General features: G+C 56.1%; 6 protein-coding genes across 6 annotated transcripts; 3 read left to right on the top strand and 3 right to left on the bottom strand.

Annotated features, from left to right (window-relative positions):
• Window positions 1-425: 425 nt before the first annotated feature.
• Window positions 426-1,394, top strand: mug151 (Meiotically up-regulated gene 151 protein; the record flags this gene model as incomplete). The annotated part of the gene is made up of 3 exons (XM_036632401.1): window positions 426-497; window positions 558-606; window positions 670-1,394. 3 exons carry the CDS (start codon window positions 426-428, stop codon window positions 1,392-1,394), a joined length of 846 nt encoding a protein of 281 aa, XP_036501793.1.
• An 832-nt stretch (window positions 1,395-2,226) lies between these two features.
• Window positions 2,227-3,443, bottom strand: CGCS363_v000551 (uncharacterized protein; the record flags this gene model as incomplete). Its single annotated transcript, XM_036632400.1, has 4 exons — window positions 2,227-2,547; window positions 2,603-2,727; window positions 2,782-3,209; window positions 3,283-3,443. The coding sequence occupies 4 exons, from the start codon at window positions 3,441-3,443 to the stop codon at window positions 2,227-2,229; spliced, it is 1,035 nt and encodes a 344-aa protein (XP_036501792.1).
• A 3,535-nt stretch (window positions 3,444-6,978) lies between these two features.
• Window positions 6,979-8,653, bottom strand: CGCS363_v000550 (Cytochrome b2; the record flags this gene model as incomplete). Its single annotated transcript, XM_036632399.1, has 4 exons — window positions 6,979-7,068; window positions 7,137-7,210; window positions 7,272-8,567; window positions 8,626-8,653. The coding sequence occupies 4 exons, from the start codon at window positions 8,651-8,653 to the stop codon at window positions 6,979-6,981; spliced, it is 1,488 nt and encodes a 495-aa protein (XP_036501791.1).
• A 1,036-nt stretch (window positions 8,654-9,689) lies between these two features.
• CGCS363_v000549 (J-type co-chaperone JAC1) lies at window positions 9,690-10,424 on the top strand (the record flags this gene model as incomplete). The annotated part of the gene is made up of 1 exon (XM_036632398.1): window positions 9,690-10,424. One exon carries the CDS (start codon window positions 9,690-9,692, stop codon window positions 10,422-10,424), a length of 735 nt encoding a protein of 244 aa, XP_036502784.1.
• Window positions 10,425-11,612: 1,188 nt separating this feature from the next.
• Window positions 11,613-12,932, top strand: csn-4 (COP9 signalosome complex subunit 4; the record flags this gene model as incomplete). Its single annotated transcript, XM_036632397.1, has 2 exons — window positions 11,613-12,839; window positions 12,903-12,932. 2 exons carry the CDS (start codon window positions 11,613-11,615, stop codon window positions 12,930-12,932), a joined length of 1,257 nt encoding a protein of 418 aa, XP_036502785.1.
• A 197-nt stretch (window positions 12,933-13,129) lies between these two features.
• Window positions 13,130-14,131, bottom strand: CGCS363_v000547 (uncharacterized protein; the record flags this gene model as incomplete). The annotated part of the gene is made up of 4 exons (XM_036632396.1): window positions 13,130-13,421; window positions 13,495-13,683; window positions 13,742-13,823; window positions 13,918-14,131. The coding sequence occupies 4 exons, from the start codon at window positions 14,129-14,131 to the stop codon at window positions 13,130-13,132; spliced, it is 777 nt and encodes a 258-aa protein (XP_036502776.1).
• Window positions 14,132-14,509: the final 378 nt, after the last annotated feature.

Below are 14,509 nucleotides of genomic sequence, written 5' to 3'. Positions count from 1 at the left end.
CTCGCAGGGTTCTGTCACTCTGGGTGTCACCACTGTTGGAGCTTAGCTCTGACAGCTCCGTAGGGTAAAATGATGGTGTGAAGAAGGAGCGTCGTCAACAGATCGGTCTGCTAGGATGGCGACGCTGATGACATGCGGCTGGAGAAGTTTGAGAGGGGCGGAAAAAGGTCGCGACGTGATAATTAGGTTGGTCCAGGCCGCCCAAACGTGAGGTCAGACCTTGCGGCAAGGACCCACTCTGGAAGACCAATCGAAAAATTCCAATTTAATTCCCCGGAATTTAGCTAGCCTGTAAGGAACTCACACCGGCGCTTCACCTTGATCAACGCCATCGCTACGGAGCTGAATTCGTCTTGATTTTCCCCCACGATCATCTGAAGTTCTTGGCAGCTTTTTACTTTTATTTTCATTTTACTTCAATCAAAATGGCTGGCCTGGTCGCATATGACAGCAGTGACGAGGATGACGATGTCCAAGAGACTATTCCTCAGGAGAAGGTGCCGTCACTCACTCACTACTCCTCTCTCCCAAGCAGTTCACTAACTCATCATCCACAGACCGAAACTTCAAAAACAACCGCACCGCCCCCACAGCAGCCCGATTCAAGTAAGCAGCCGTGATATACGCATTCATCTAGCTCTTGTGAATCTCATATTGACAAACTCTTAGAAGATGCCAAGCCACCATCACCACAGCCACCAAAGCGAGAGGCTCAGGAGCCGCAACCACCGTCAGAGAATATAACGATCGGCCCCGTTCAACAACATTCCGTTCCTCTAGGACCTGCCCTACCATCCATGGGAGCCCAGCTACCCCAGGGGTCGTTGTCACAAGCAGCCGACGGCGCAGACTCGCCCTACACAGCCTCCCGCGCCCTCCTCCGCGACCTCACCCTCCCCCCGGTCCCGAACTTCGACATCCCCCCCTCGCCTCCAGGCTCCCCTCCTCCAGCCCTAACCGCCAAGTTCACCCAGTTCATCGAACTCAAGAAGAAGGGCGTGCACTTCAACGCCAAGCTCGCCCAGTCCTCCGCCCTACGCAATCCAAGCCTTACCGACAAGCTTATGGACTTCGTCGACATCGACGGCCGCGGCGGCTACGCCACCACGCTGCCCCACGACATCTGGGACCCCACGTCTGAAGCAGCTCTCCCCGAGTGGGCCACCAGGACCGCGCTGCGACAGAGCCAGGAGCGCGTCCGCGCCGAGCGTGCTGGGCTGAGGAAGGCCGGCGGGCCAGTCGAGTTCGTTCCAGCGGCTGCCGGCGGTCCTTCTGCGTCCGACGTCGCGTCTCCCGGGAACGAGGCGGCGGCGGCGGCGGCTTCGGCTTCTTCGTCCGAGCAGGGGGCCCTCTCCCGCGCGGGGAAGCGAAAAGCGGGCGGCGGCGGCTGGTAGTGTGAAAAGTCGATCCCACGCCCCCCCTTCAGCTCTTAGTGCATACGGCATATGGACATAGTCAGCGCTCGCGAAGATCAGTTTGGGGTTACATGGCCTTGCATTACGCGCTGCGTGGGGTTGGACAGGCAGAAAAAAAGAGGAGCAAGGTTTCTGCAGGCGTCTCAGGATGTCTTGGGCCGAGGCGCGCTTCACGAGTGGTCTTCTAGCACGTGGATTTGTGATGAGAAGTCAGTGCTTTTCATCTGCGTTGACGGCGTCTGATTATAAGCGAGGAGAGATGAGAAGGAGGGAAAAGGCATTGTGATACCCCCTTAGGACGATGGCATCCGTGTGTTCCTCGTGTATCCCATGTGTGGGTGTGCACCGTCATCCGTGTCGTCAGAGCAGAAGAAGTCTGGGACACGGACCGAAGATGAATTTTGGACGACAGGTGACGGGAATGTGCGTCAAGCAAGAAGGTTGAGAAGCCGTAGGGTGAAGATGGGGTGAGTTTCATGACGTCGGAAATAGGCTTAATCTTGTGTGAACAACTGGCATCGCGAGGTTGTCAGTTAGAACCTTCCTGCTGAGCATACATCTCTACCAAAAGGGACGATGATTGCGGAACATGTATCATAATTTAGCTATTGCAGCCATATGGCGCCCAGCTTCACTGTGTATCGTAATCTCACAGAGGTCAAGGTATCGAAATCTTCCACACATAGCACGTAAATCCTCCCCCGTGAGAGTAGAAGTAAACCATTATTTCGAACCAGCGAGCAGACACCTTGCCTCCCCATATGCCGTTTTCCCCATGCGTTTATCTTCTCTAATCGTAAGGCTCGCTTGCTTAAGAGCTGCAGGTAAGATTGAGACCGATCTTCTTGAGGGCAGCGCCGACGTTGATGTCAGTAAGGACGGTGCCAGCAGCCAGAGCATCAGCAAAGTACGACAGTCTCTGACCGCCATTAACAACGTCCTTGCCGTTCAGGCCAAAGGGGATGACGCCGTTCTCGCAAGCGGGCTTCGCCTGGATGGCCGTGAGGACGGGGGCCTGGGAGATGTTGGCGCGCATGTTGACGTTGTTGTCGCCCGGATGCAGAACAAGATTGTCAATATAGACGGTGCCGATTTCGTTATTATTGAGCAGGTTGCGGAAAGAGGCGTTGCCCTGGAAAGCTTCGTGTCAGTTACGGCAGCAACCTGGCTGACCTGCATGAACTTACGATTTCGAGAGTGATGACGGAGTGGTTGGGGATCGTCACTTTGCCCTTGAAGTTGTCGCCATTGGCGTCGGGGGTCAGGCTGATCTCGCTCTCTGTGACATTGAGTCCCTTGAAATCGTTCAGGGCTAGGTTTTGTTAGCTTATCATGCGATAAATTGGGGGCTGAACTCAGATCGTACCCTGCAGGGTGACCGTGTTCTTGAAGGTCACGGGGTATCTCTTGGGGAGTCCAGAGACCTTGACGTGGGTCTCGCCGTAGACTGTGACTCTGAGGGATTCGTTTGCTTGGAACCAGGTGTTGAATGTTGTGAAGGCCGCCATGTTCTGGATTTGGATAGGCTGGCTGATGTTGACGGTCTGCTCCTTGACGGACTTGGTCTCGGGGAAGTTGATGGTCACAAAGGGGGTGTGCGGCTCCAAGTCCTCGAGGTACATGACTCCCTCGAAGCCCTCAATTGTGGCCTTGACCTTGCCGTCCGATTTCAAAGTCGAGTTGATGGCCATGGTGTATGAGTTGGACTTTGTGTTGGAGAGGGTAATTCCATCGACAACGAGCTCGGCCTCGTCGAGCTTATGCTGTGCAATCTTGGGAACGGCAACCAAAATGCTGCAGGAAGGGTCAGTATCATGCTTGGAGGAGCGTCCCGGTAGTTAGTAAGGGTCTGATCGCGTGTACTTACATGACTGGGACGACAATGGCGGTGATGACCACCAGCAGGAGCAGATACGCCCACCACAGCTTCTTGCAATGCCTCATGCAGGACTTGTTCTTGCCGCTTCCTCCAGAATTGACACCGTTCAAGGCGTTTTCGGAATGGTTGATATCTTGCTTGTCCCTCATCTTGACCGAGTCGTGCTGTGCGTCTTATGTGTGTGTTATGCGTTGTAGGATGCAATAGTCGTAGAGTTGTTGCTCGCTTCCGTAACAGGCCGATGTTTCTCTCGAAGGAGGCGAAGGAGCAAACAGTCCGCTTGGATGTCTCGATGACAGCTGAACGATGGCGGGCAGGGTATCGAGGAACCAAGCAGTCGAGTGGGACCAAAGGTGTTTAAGTACAGAGATCGAGAGATGCTTTCTGGGGTAAGGGCTGGGGATGCCGGGGAATAATGGGCACCCTTAAAGCATCACACGGTAGCGATAGCTCGAGATCTTCATGTCCACAATGGTTCAAGCATGTAACCCTCTCGCTCGCCTCGACCCATTCGACTAAGACGCCCCGACTCGGTAGGTAGACGGGGTAGTCTAAAGTTGGGTCGCGGCGCAGGTACATACCTGGGCTGGGCGTGAGTGGATATTGAGTACATATGTGCCCGGCGTACATTTTGACCTCTATTCATGGGAAAACGAAGTGGGCGTGTACCATCCATAGTATCCGTACGTCGTGTGCGTGGGCTATCTATCCAACGGATACTTAGCCCGACTGCGTAACAAGGAGTCGGGATCGACCAGTAAGATGGCACGGCGTGACTGGATGCAGATGAAAAAGCTGTCAGGTCACCAAGATTTGACGTCCGAATCTGCGCTTGGGAGGGTTCAGGATGGATGGTACGGATGGGCTGGCGGCGGTAGACTTGCAAGGGCAGGCCGGGGCAGCGTCCAGATTGGGTGGCATGCCGAGAACAAGGTCGACACCATCTCGAAGCGGTTGCCCCGCATTGTGTGTCGAGCAGAGCCGGGGTGGTCCCTTGCGCGGTGCCTAGTAACACGCAGAGTTGCAATCCTGCTGGGCGACCGGCTGGCGGTCCCTCGGCATCTTGTGAAGAGAATTGAAGTCTTGGGTCAAGCATATGAAAGTGATCTCGTGTGTGGTAGCACTGATTTGCGTCTGCGGCGCAATATACGGGCTCTGGTGGCTTGGCCGCCAAAAGAGGCAGGGGAGCAAGGCGAGAACGCGGGTTGGCTATTGCATTTGGAGACCATGATGCCGTCTTTTTGAATTGTCAGCCCATGATAGGCCGTTCGGGTCGTCGGTTGGCTTGAAGAGCCGGAGAAGTCTGAGAACTAAGATGGGTGCGGCGTGAAAAGAATAAACGGCTGGGGGGCGACGGTTTGCATTTTTGGAGATGAGACAAGCTTCATCGTGGAGGCAAGGAATCCAGTGGACGTTGAGCTTTTCCCAGCAGCGGCCCAATGGCCACTAGGCAGGTCCGGCTGGCTTCTAGCGCTGGAGAGGGAATCCTCGCCTGTCCAATCAAAGTATCACGGCCCTGAGGCTGACGGCTGTTCGTCGTGCCCGCGAAGTTGCCGTGCGCCACTGGTGAAGTCGTCGGACTCTGCCCAAGGGCCAATGAGCAGCTTGGCCTCGAAAACCCCAGGGCTGCCTTCTGGATCGCGCCGAATCTTGGCTGTCCAAGCCACGATGAACGCATGGCGTCGAGGAGCATCACACGACGGATTTCGCAGGAAAGAGCTGACAAACAAGTACCAGGCAAAGTGCTAGTGAACCACAGATGGGAGGGATTGCTGGCGTGCACAGATGGGCGGGGGAAGGGCACCAGTTCGTGGATACAAGCAAAGTACGTATGCAGAGAAAAGGACGGTGTCGAAATGACAGCACAGAGGGAGCGGCAGCAGACCGAAATGGGGTGAGGAAGGGTTCGGATTGGCTGGACACGCTGAAATAGCCTCGGAGATTTGACGCAGGAAGCCAATGATTTGCTTTGAGTACGAGAGAACGAGACACCCCAAGTACCTGCCCTGCCCAGCTAGTCGAAGGCAAAAAAGTGAAAAAAAATATTAGGAAGTGGAGGGGGCCTTTTGCCAGCGCGCCCACTAAAAAAACTGAAAACGAAGAAGGTGCTCTCACTCTGGGATGAGGCACCTGCAGACTGCAGGACGGCGAAGGGCAGCCGACATTGAAGTTGTACATCGCGTGCCCACCCCAACCACTCGAACCCCTGCATACCCCGGCCTGGGCACGACGGGTGCTGGCGGGGGGAGCGGAGGCCGCTGCTGCTCTTTCTTTTTGGACGGGGAACCTGGGCGCGCAAAGGAGGGGGAAAGGCACCGGGCAGTGGAGAATCACAACCCAGAAGCACCAGGTGCCTTACCTAGCGCAGCTCCACCGGAAATCACACACCAACAACAGCAACTGAGCGGCCAACGACATGCGTCTCGTCGCTGATGACCAGTGGAGCTGAAGCTGCTCGATGCTCTGTGCGTCCACCCTCTCTTCATAGTGTTGCCGCCTCTCTCGTCTCTCAACATAGGAAGCTCTCGGGGAAGGCTGTCACTCCGTGTCACACCCACTTCGACATTTGAAGTCTTTCTCGTCTGTACTACAGCATTTGCAATTGTTTGGGTTGTCCTCGTTGTCGGTCTCTTCTTTTCTCCCCGTCGTCACCGACCTCATCGTGTGCCACGCGGGATGCCGTCAACTACCCCTGCACAACCTAGCTTCTTGCCCGAGTGGGCTGGGGCTGACTCGACTTGGCCCGACTCGACTCGATTCAATCGGCCGAGTACTACGTTGGGACCCGGAGGCAGAAAACCAAAGACGAAGGAACATCGTCTGCTTCCTTTCCAAATACATTAACCTCGTCCAAAACTTTGCCAAAAACCCACCATCCTTCGCGATCCGATTATCCGTGGTTACTCACAGAGCCACAATAGCATCACTAACCGTGTTAGAGACGTATGGATCCTACATCCATCCATCATGCCGCGCAATGTACCTCTCACAACCTGGCCCAAGGTTCGGGCTCCTCACGCGACGTCTTTCACGATCCCGTCGCCGCCGACAACGGTTCCCGGCCTTTCAACCTCCCAACAGACGTAATTCCGTCTCAAGTCGCCGCACCGCCTGACGTTAACTGACCGAGAATCGTGGAACCCAACCCACCACACCGGGACATTTCTGTCGTCGGCTGCCTTGGTAGGCAACGCTCGGATCTAACAATGACAGCGAAGCCGTCGGATCGGAAATAAATTTGAAAGACACCACTGAGGGTTTCGTTTCAAAACGTCGGACCGACCACTGATAGGATGACAATAGCTGCCAATGATTGGCATCCGAAGCCTAACCCTGTTATTCGAAATCCAGAACTCTCTGCGTCCTTCTACGTTCATATATGACTCTACACGGCTGAGCGAGCCAGCGGAATTGCGACGCTGTCGTATGCCTTGGTTTCAGAACCCATTCCGCCATCACCCACCATCTTTTCCTTATCAACCCTTCATCTCAGCTCACGATGTCCAGGCTGACCCTGAATTGAGCTGAGGCGCATCCCACATTTGTGAGGTCAGGGATCATGCAATCGCAGCGTTGAGGGCAAAATGATACCGTCTGCCCCGCGATGCCAGAAATTTGCCCCCTTTGGCCAACGTTCGAAGAGCCTCCTCCTTTCAGCTGGTGTACAGGCATGGCGCTGTCAATCTACAGCTTCGACTTCACCCACAGGCTAACCCTGTTCTCGAGCCCAGACTCGCCATCGTATATATCCCTCTCAACTTGGCGAGTGTTGATCTGCCGCATACATTAGCAACCGACGTCTCACCAGGGTCTTGCGTTTGGATCGTAGTGGTGTCACTTACAAACTTGGGGCCCAGCTCGCTGATGTTCTTCGCACCAAGTAGCCTCATGCATGTCTCCGTCTCGGCCTTCAAGACTAGACAAAAAAAGTTAGCGACTCGTCAACAACGACATCGTTTTGCACACGCAAGACTCACTCTCGAACGTCCTCTCCACACCGGCCTGGCCACCAGCACCCAGACCGAAGAGGGCAGCGCGACCAACGCCGACAGCCTTCGCACCCAGGCACAGAGCCTTGACAACGTCTGTTCCACGCTTGATGCCACCGTCGACCCAGACCTCGATCTTATCAAATACTTCGGGGCAGTACTTGCGGATCTCCAGCAAAGTGTGTACCGCAGGCGGGGCTGTGTCGAGAGCACGACCTCCATGGTTCGACAAGATGATGGCCTTCACTTGAGGCGCGTACATAGCAGCCAGGTAGGCATCCTCATGCGTCTGCAGTCCCTTGAGCACGATGGGCAGATCGGTGTGCTTTGCAAGCCAGGGAAGGGTTGTCTTCCACGTCAAGTCGGCTGCCGTTCCAAAGAACAGCTGCTGGCCGACACCACCACCGCCTGGCCGCTTAGCCTCCTCAGTCTTGGAGTTTGACTCTGACTCGACCTCGAAGGCTCCCTCAAACTGCTGCTTCTCGTCGAGCTCACGCTTGCCGGGCCAGGGGGCGTCCAGCGTCAAGCAGACATATTTGTAGTGATCTCTCATGGCATTGATGCGCTTCAACATGGCTTCACTCTTGGCCCTGTCGTTTTGGACGTAGAGTTGCCATCCGAAGACCTGGCCTGGCTCAGCACCCTCAATGATTTGTTCTGGGGTCATTGAGGCGTTGTTCGACACGCACTGCATCGCATTGAACTTGGCAGCAGCCTTTGCAATGCCACGCTCGCCGTCAGAATGGGCGAGTCTGGCCATGGCAGCTGGTGACACAAACAGCGGGAGCCCAACATTGTGGCCCAGAATTGATGTAGAGGTATCAACTTGAGTACAGTCAACAAACACGCGCGGCCTGAGCAGAATCTGCCTGTATGCGCGGCCGTTGTTGCTCTTCGTCCAAAGGTCATCCGCAGCCGAGTAGTAGTATGCCCATGCCTTCTTGGGGATCAACTTTGTGGCAGCCTCTTCAATCTCATCAAGGTTGAGCAGCGTCTCCAAGCGAGGCGGTCCCTCCTTGGGCTTCGCGTCTTCTGCCTTGGCCGGCGCGGGCTGCAACAGAGCCAGCGACTCAGGGTCTATCGTGCCGAGGCAGTTTTCGGGCTTCAGGTTCTCCTCGAGGATACCTGGGGGGTGAATGGGATCGTACTCGTCGGTCGCATCTTTGCCGGACAGCTTCACGATGATCTTGGAGCCGCCGGGGTGGGAAGGGAGGAATTCGGTCACGTCGTACACCTTGCCGTAGAGCACGACCCAGCAGCTCTCTGGGGTGTTGTGCTTTCGCACTGATGGTTTCGGGGTCAGCAAGGAGAAATTGGGGCAGAGAAGCCGACGTGGACTGACCTTCTTCAGCAGTGAATACCTTGGACATGATGTTTTAGCTGTTCGCGGTCTCGACTTTCAACACGAAAACTGGGACGAACCTCGACGAGACGAGCGAAGCGGGCACCATCGTCGTAATAAGTCGCCTGCCATTCGGCGGTAATTACCCCGTACGTATGGCCTAGGAACCAGTCCCGTGGGGTTTGATCTGGGGTTGGGGGAGCACGTCCGTGAAAGCAAGCCTGATACGGGTGCTTACACAATTCTGGATACGTATACGGTAGGCGTAGGAGAAAGCTGCCCAAATAGGTGCACATGCATTAATAAGAATCCCCTGATTGGTCTTTTGAATCGAACATCTTTCTGATAAGACCTTCGAAGAGGTTGAGCTTCACGGGAGTGACCGGGAAGGATTTCCAGTGCAAGTCCAAGAGTGCATCTTGATGCTTCACTGTCTGCACGTTTTAATCAGTGCCGCAAACCTGTGATGACACCCAGTTCCTCTCTGGGTGCTGGCATCATCAAAATGCAGTCAATCGACCCCAGACATCGGAAGGGTGTGGATGCAGACAGCTCCAGCACAACACTTCGTGACCGGACAACCATCGAATCACACCGCACTTTTTAGTCAAAAGCTGTGGCTCCTTTTTAAATGGGGAACAATGTCGAGCAGGACCCGCCCGTGGAAAGAATGCCGCGAGCCCGCGAAAACACCGACTTTGCCCCCCGGCCGACTTCGGACATGTCGGCGCGGCTCTCGGCGCTAGGACCACCTCAGCCCGCTTCGCTTCGCTTTGGCGCGGCAGTGTGGGCAATTAACTGGAAGGGGGGGACGTCATCCATTCGCCCTTCAGCCGTCGCAAATTTCGCCCTTTTGCGGATGAGCAACACCAAAGACCATTCACTGTGTTCCCAATCGCATAGATACCCCCCCACGATTGCTGCCAACAACTTACCGATTTTGCGCTGCGTAAAGGAGAAGCTTTTGAGTTCAATCGTACCAGTCTTGCAGAATGCGTACTTCAATCACGACGAGCGCACGCGACGTATCCCGCCTCTGTGCGAGGTGCCGGCGACAAGCGACCATGGCCCGGGTAGCCGGGACGGGAGCAATGACCAGCACGCCGCTGGCCGCGAGAAGCACAACACAATGGGGCCCGAAGCCCTCTAACTGCCTCACCCAGACCAGGTGGATGTCAGCGACGGCGTCCCTCTCCCGACCGGCGACAGCGGCGTCGAGCGAGCAGACGGCCTCCTCCGCGCAGGAGAGCGGCAGCAAGCCGCCGGCAACGCACTACGACTTCTTCCCCATCACGCTCCCGGACGGGCCGCCGCCCAAGGGCCACTTCCCCATCGACCAGCGCGCGCTCCGGCGCGAGTTCCTCCGGTTGCAGGCCAAGGCGCACCCAGACATGCACCCGGCGGAGCTCAAGAACCGGGCGGAGGCGACGTCGGCGCGGATCAACGAGGCCTACAAGACGCTGTCGAACCCGCTGCTGCGGGCGCAGTATCTGCTGCAGCTGCGGGGGGTGGACGTGGCCAACGACGAGACGCTCAAGGTCGAGGACCCGGAGCTGCTGATGGTGGTGCTGGAGGCGCGCGAGGAGATTGAGGAGGCGGCGGCGGAGAGCGAGCTCGAGGGCCAGCGGGAGGCGAACGAGGGCCGGATACGCGAGAGTGAAGAGGTGCTGGAGGAGGCCTTCCGGCACGACGATATCGATACGGCCAAGAGGGAGGCGGTGAAGCTGCGGTACTGGGTCAATATCCAGGAGAGCCTGCACAATTGGGAGGCGGGGAAGCCGATTGTTTTGCAACACTAGTTTCCGAGGGGAAACGGGGTGAAGCGAATCGTTTTCATGGTGTTTTGTAGAGAAAAAGACACCTAGGAAGGAAAAAGTGTATATCTAAGCTGGAAGGGTTCGCTCGTCATCATCGGCTGATGGTGGGCCGATGTTTGGAAAGATACCCGCGCACCGTTCATAATTTAATGCATTCACAACTCCCATGCATTCCGGCCGATCCCTGTCTCGCGCGATCGTGGGTGGTCAAAATTGACGGGGTGAGAGCGAGTCGTGTTTGGCAAAAAATCCCGATGGCCCAGACACGCGACCGCTTTAAAATAGTTCAGCGAATGTTGTGAACACCAGCCTCCTTGATTCCGACTGTTCACCGACGGGGTAAATCTTGAGGCAGAATCAACAAGTCGGTTTTGGGCAGCTTGCCCCGTTTGAGAGCTTCCCTTCCAGCTACCTACCTGTGATGCCAGTGCGGGTCCGGCCAGACTGGGAGCTGGTGACGGACACTGCTATCCTCACAACAGCTATGAGACTGACCTTTGTAAATTGAAAAGAGTCTATTCTTCCTCTACTAGAGCGATCAATTCTCCTGTGGTTATATACCTTACTGCTTGACTATTATCGCTCTGATTACCTTCGTCGTTATCGTCACTGTCGTCCAGTAGTGAAGTACAAATATCAGGCGGTGTATTTAGAAACCTGGAAAGTGCCTTATTAGAGCAACTTCTTCAATTGTGAGCACTCAATCTGGCGGCCCAGAATCTTGAAGTCGTTTTAGGTCAGCACGAGATAGTTTTTGTGGTGTACATACAGTTGTTCATTGACTGAAGTTAAGTACAAGAGTATGTAAACAGTCAGTGATGAGCGATGGAAGCGATTTTTCTGTAAAATTCCCGACAACGCAGGTCACTCAGTCCCAGTGCCTCACTGAATCGCACATGAAATTGGTTCAATGATGAGCTCCGTTCTTGTACAAGCTCCCATCGTACAAAGCATGTCTTTGACTTTTGACGGTGGGCCCTTGCACCCCTCCACAACCTCTCCGAAGCTATTACCCCACCATTCCACCTTGCCTGCCTAACCTTACCAATGACGACCAACGGACAGCTCAGCTCCAGCTCTGCGACTTCAACACCCTAACGCCAAAACCAAAACCTCCTTAATTCCACTCACCCACACGAATAACCCTACAAACGAAGGAAAGAAGCAACGATGGCGCCCTCGCAAAAGGTCGCCGAGCGGCTCGCCCAAGCCGAGTCCGCGGGCGACAAGGCAGCAGCCTACGAGGCCATCATCACCGACATCAAGAACCTCTCCTCCCCGCCGACAATCACCTCCGACCTGAACGCCGTCCTCGATGCCTTCTTCGCCGCCTCGCTCGGCATCGTGTCCACCCGCGCCGTCCTCACGACCTTCGTCAAGGTCCTCCGCGACCTCAAGAACGACGACCTCTGGATCGCCGTCGGCACGCACACCCTCTCCCAGCTGAGCGCCCAGCCGTCCTCCTTCCTCGACCAGGCCGCCGCCGTCCGCGAGCTCGTCGCCGAGGCCCACGAAAACAACGAGGACTTCCTCGACGCCGCAAAGTCCCTCGCCGAGATCCCCCTCGACGGCTCCCAGCGGAAAGTCACAAACGACGACAAGGCCCGCGTCTGGGTCCGCATCGCCCGCAACTACCTCGAGGTCGACGATACCACCGCCGCCGAGACGTACGTCAACAAGCTCAAGAACATAATGCACACCGTCCAGGACCGCGACCTCGACCTGCACTTCAAGCTCTCCCAGGCCCGCATCCTCGACTCCAAACGCGACTTTCTGGGCGCCAGCAACCGCTACCACGAGATCAGCCTGAGCCCGGCCATCGCCGAGGAAGAGCGCCTGCACACCCTCAGCATGGCTGTCAAGTGCGCCATCCTCGCCCCCGCCGGACCGATGCGCAGCCGCGCTTTGGGCAAGCTGTACAAGGACGAGCGATCCGCCGGACTGGACGAGTTCGGCATGCTGGAGAAGATGTTCTTTGACAGGCTGCTCGCGCCCGCGGAGGTGGAGAAGTTCGCGCAGGGCCTGCAGCCGCACCAGCTCGCGACGACGGCCGACGGGTCCACCGTCCTGGCCAAGGCCGTCGTGGAGCACAATCTGCTAGGTGCCTCGCGCCTGTACCGCAACATCGGCTTCGAGGCGCTCGGCTCGCTGCTCGGCCTGGACGGGGAGAAGGCGGAGGAGACGACGGCGCGCATGATTGAGCAGGGTCGGCTTCTTGGCCGGATCGATCAGCTAGAGGAGGTGATTTGGTTCGAGGGCGGCGAGGCCTCGGGTCAGAAGGGCAGCGGGCGGGCGGAGGTGACGGTCGGCAAGGAGATGAGGCAGTGGGATGCCAACGTGCAGAGCATGGCTGAGGAGGTCGAGAACGTGACCAACGCTTTACAGAAGCAGTTCCCCGTGAGTACCGCCCCTTTCTTGGACATATTCTGTGCAAACGCGGCTAATAATCGTCCGACTCAGGAATTCGTGGAGGCCAACTTGGTTGTATGAAATGACGGCTACGACTCGATGATGAACATATCTGGCGTTGTAAAGGGGGATCACTGGCGTTCCGGGGAATCACACAAAACAAGCATAGCACATGAGACCACTTATCAGAGAGGGCACCTCGGCAGCCGGAAAGGCAGACAGCCGACAATAGAGAGATGTCAGCAAGAAAGAGTAAAAGGGTGCATCATAAAAGGTATCTAATCCAAGTCTCTCATCCGCACGACCACGTATCCCTCACTTAGCGACCGTGGGTCGCCCGACTCCTCGTCAAAGGAGATGTCCTCCTCCTTGTACCGCTTCGTGCGTCGTGACCTGCGCGAGTTGGGGTCGCGCTCTAGTTCGATAAAGTTGCCCAGCGCCTCGGCGATGTGGCCGCCCATCCAGTCGTAGCCTGCCGGGGTGAAGTGTACGCCGTCGTCCCAGTACTTCTTACGCTCTCTGTCTGGGAGGGCGTGGTAGGGGATTCTGGCGTTGAGATCAAAGGCGTAGCTGAGCTGCGGTCAGTATTTCTCTCCTTTTTCGCGTGACGACTTGGGTTGTGAAGAAGTAGACTTTGACTTACTAATTTGGCGCCTCATGTGAGAGTATGGCAGAGTTGAGTTGGCTCCGCGCGGCGTCCACCTTCGTATGCTTAATGGCCGTCTCGGGTACCGTTAACGCGAGGACCTTGCTTCCCTTCTCAAGGGCTGTGTTGTAAACTGCTAAGAGAGACTGGAAAATCTTCTCTGGAGGCACGCTGTATGCCAAGTCGCTGCAAGAGCGTTAGCACTTATCTGAGATGCGGCCACGGTGAATGAGCTTGAACTTACTTTGTGCCGCCCAGGATAATAACCCAGTCGTACACTGTTGGGACTGATTTACCGGCGGCGGGATCAAATGATACTGAGTTCACTACATTTCATCAATCAGCATCATACATGAGAAGCTATGAGTGAAACGTAAAGTGAGATATCGTGTGAGATGAAAGTGGACGGCGGCAACGGACCTTCGCTCGCGAACCGCTGTGCAAAAGCACCCTGGGTGACGACATCTCCCGGCATGCCGTTGTCGGTGGCGATGACTTGCGTGTGGGACAAGTCCTTGGACAGCTTCTGCGTCAGAGCGATGGAGTACGGGTGGTAGACTGAGCCGTAAGCCGAGAACCCGGCCGTCAGCGAGTCGCCGAAGCAAAAGATGCGGAGCGTCTTCTCCTTGGCCATCTTGGTCTGCCTCTTCCGTGCCCTTTGTGGTCTTCTTTCCCGGCTCCCGTGCTGTTCGTCGTCTCTCGGTCTGTTCCGAACGAAAATGTGGTCCCCAGGCTGATGCCGATGTACTTCCAGACTCGTTAACAGATATCCGATTGAATGATGCAATCGAGGGCGGGTAATGGTGCAAATGAAGCAAGGCTGTCAGCGTCGGAGGTACGACTCAGGAGGATTTTCAAGCGGTGAAGGATATTGAAATCTATCTTGAGATGAACGGCTGGTACGTGAGAGGTGCAAGTCGAGATACTGTAGATGTCGGAGGTCGTTGAGGCTGACGGAGGTGACTGAGGTCAGGTGGGGAGGCAGCAGCGGTCGGGTGGTCACTGCGCGCAC

Source organism: Colletotrichum siamense, assembly GCF_013390195.1.
Source record: "Colletotrichum siamense strain Cg363 chromosome Unknown KSG_Cg363_contig01, whole genome shotgun sequence".
NCBI classification, from domain to species: domain Eukaryota; kingdom Fungi; phylum Ascomycota; class Sordariomycetes; order Glomerellales; family Glomerellaceae; genus Colletotrichum; species Colletotrichum siamense.
This window is presented reverse-complemented; position numbering and strand designations above follow the sequence as displayed.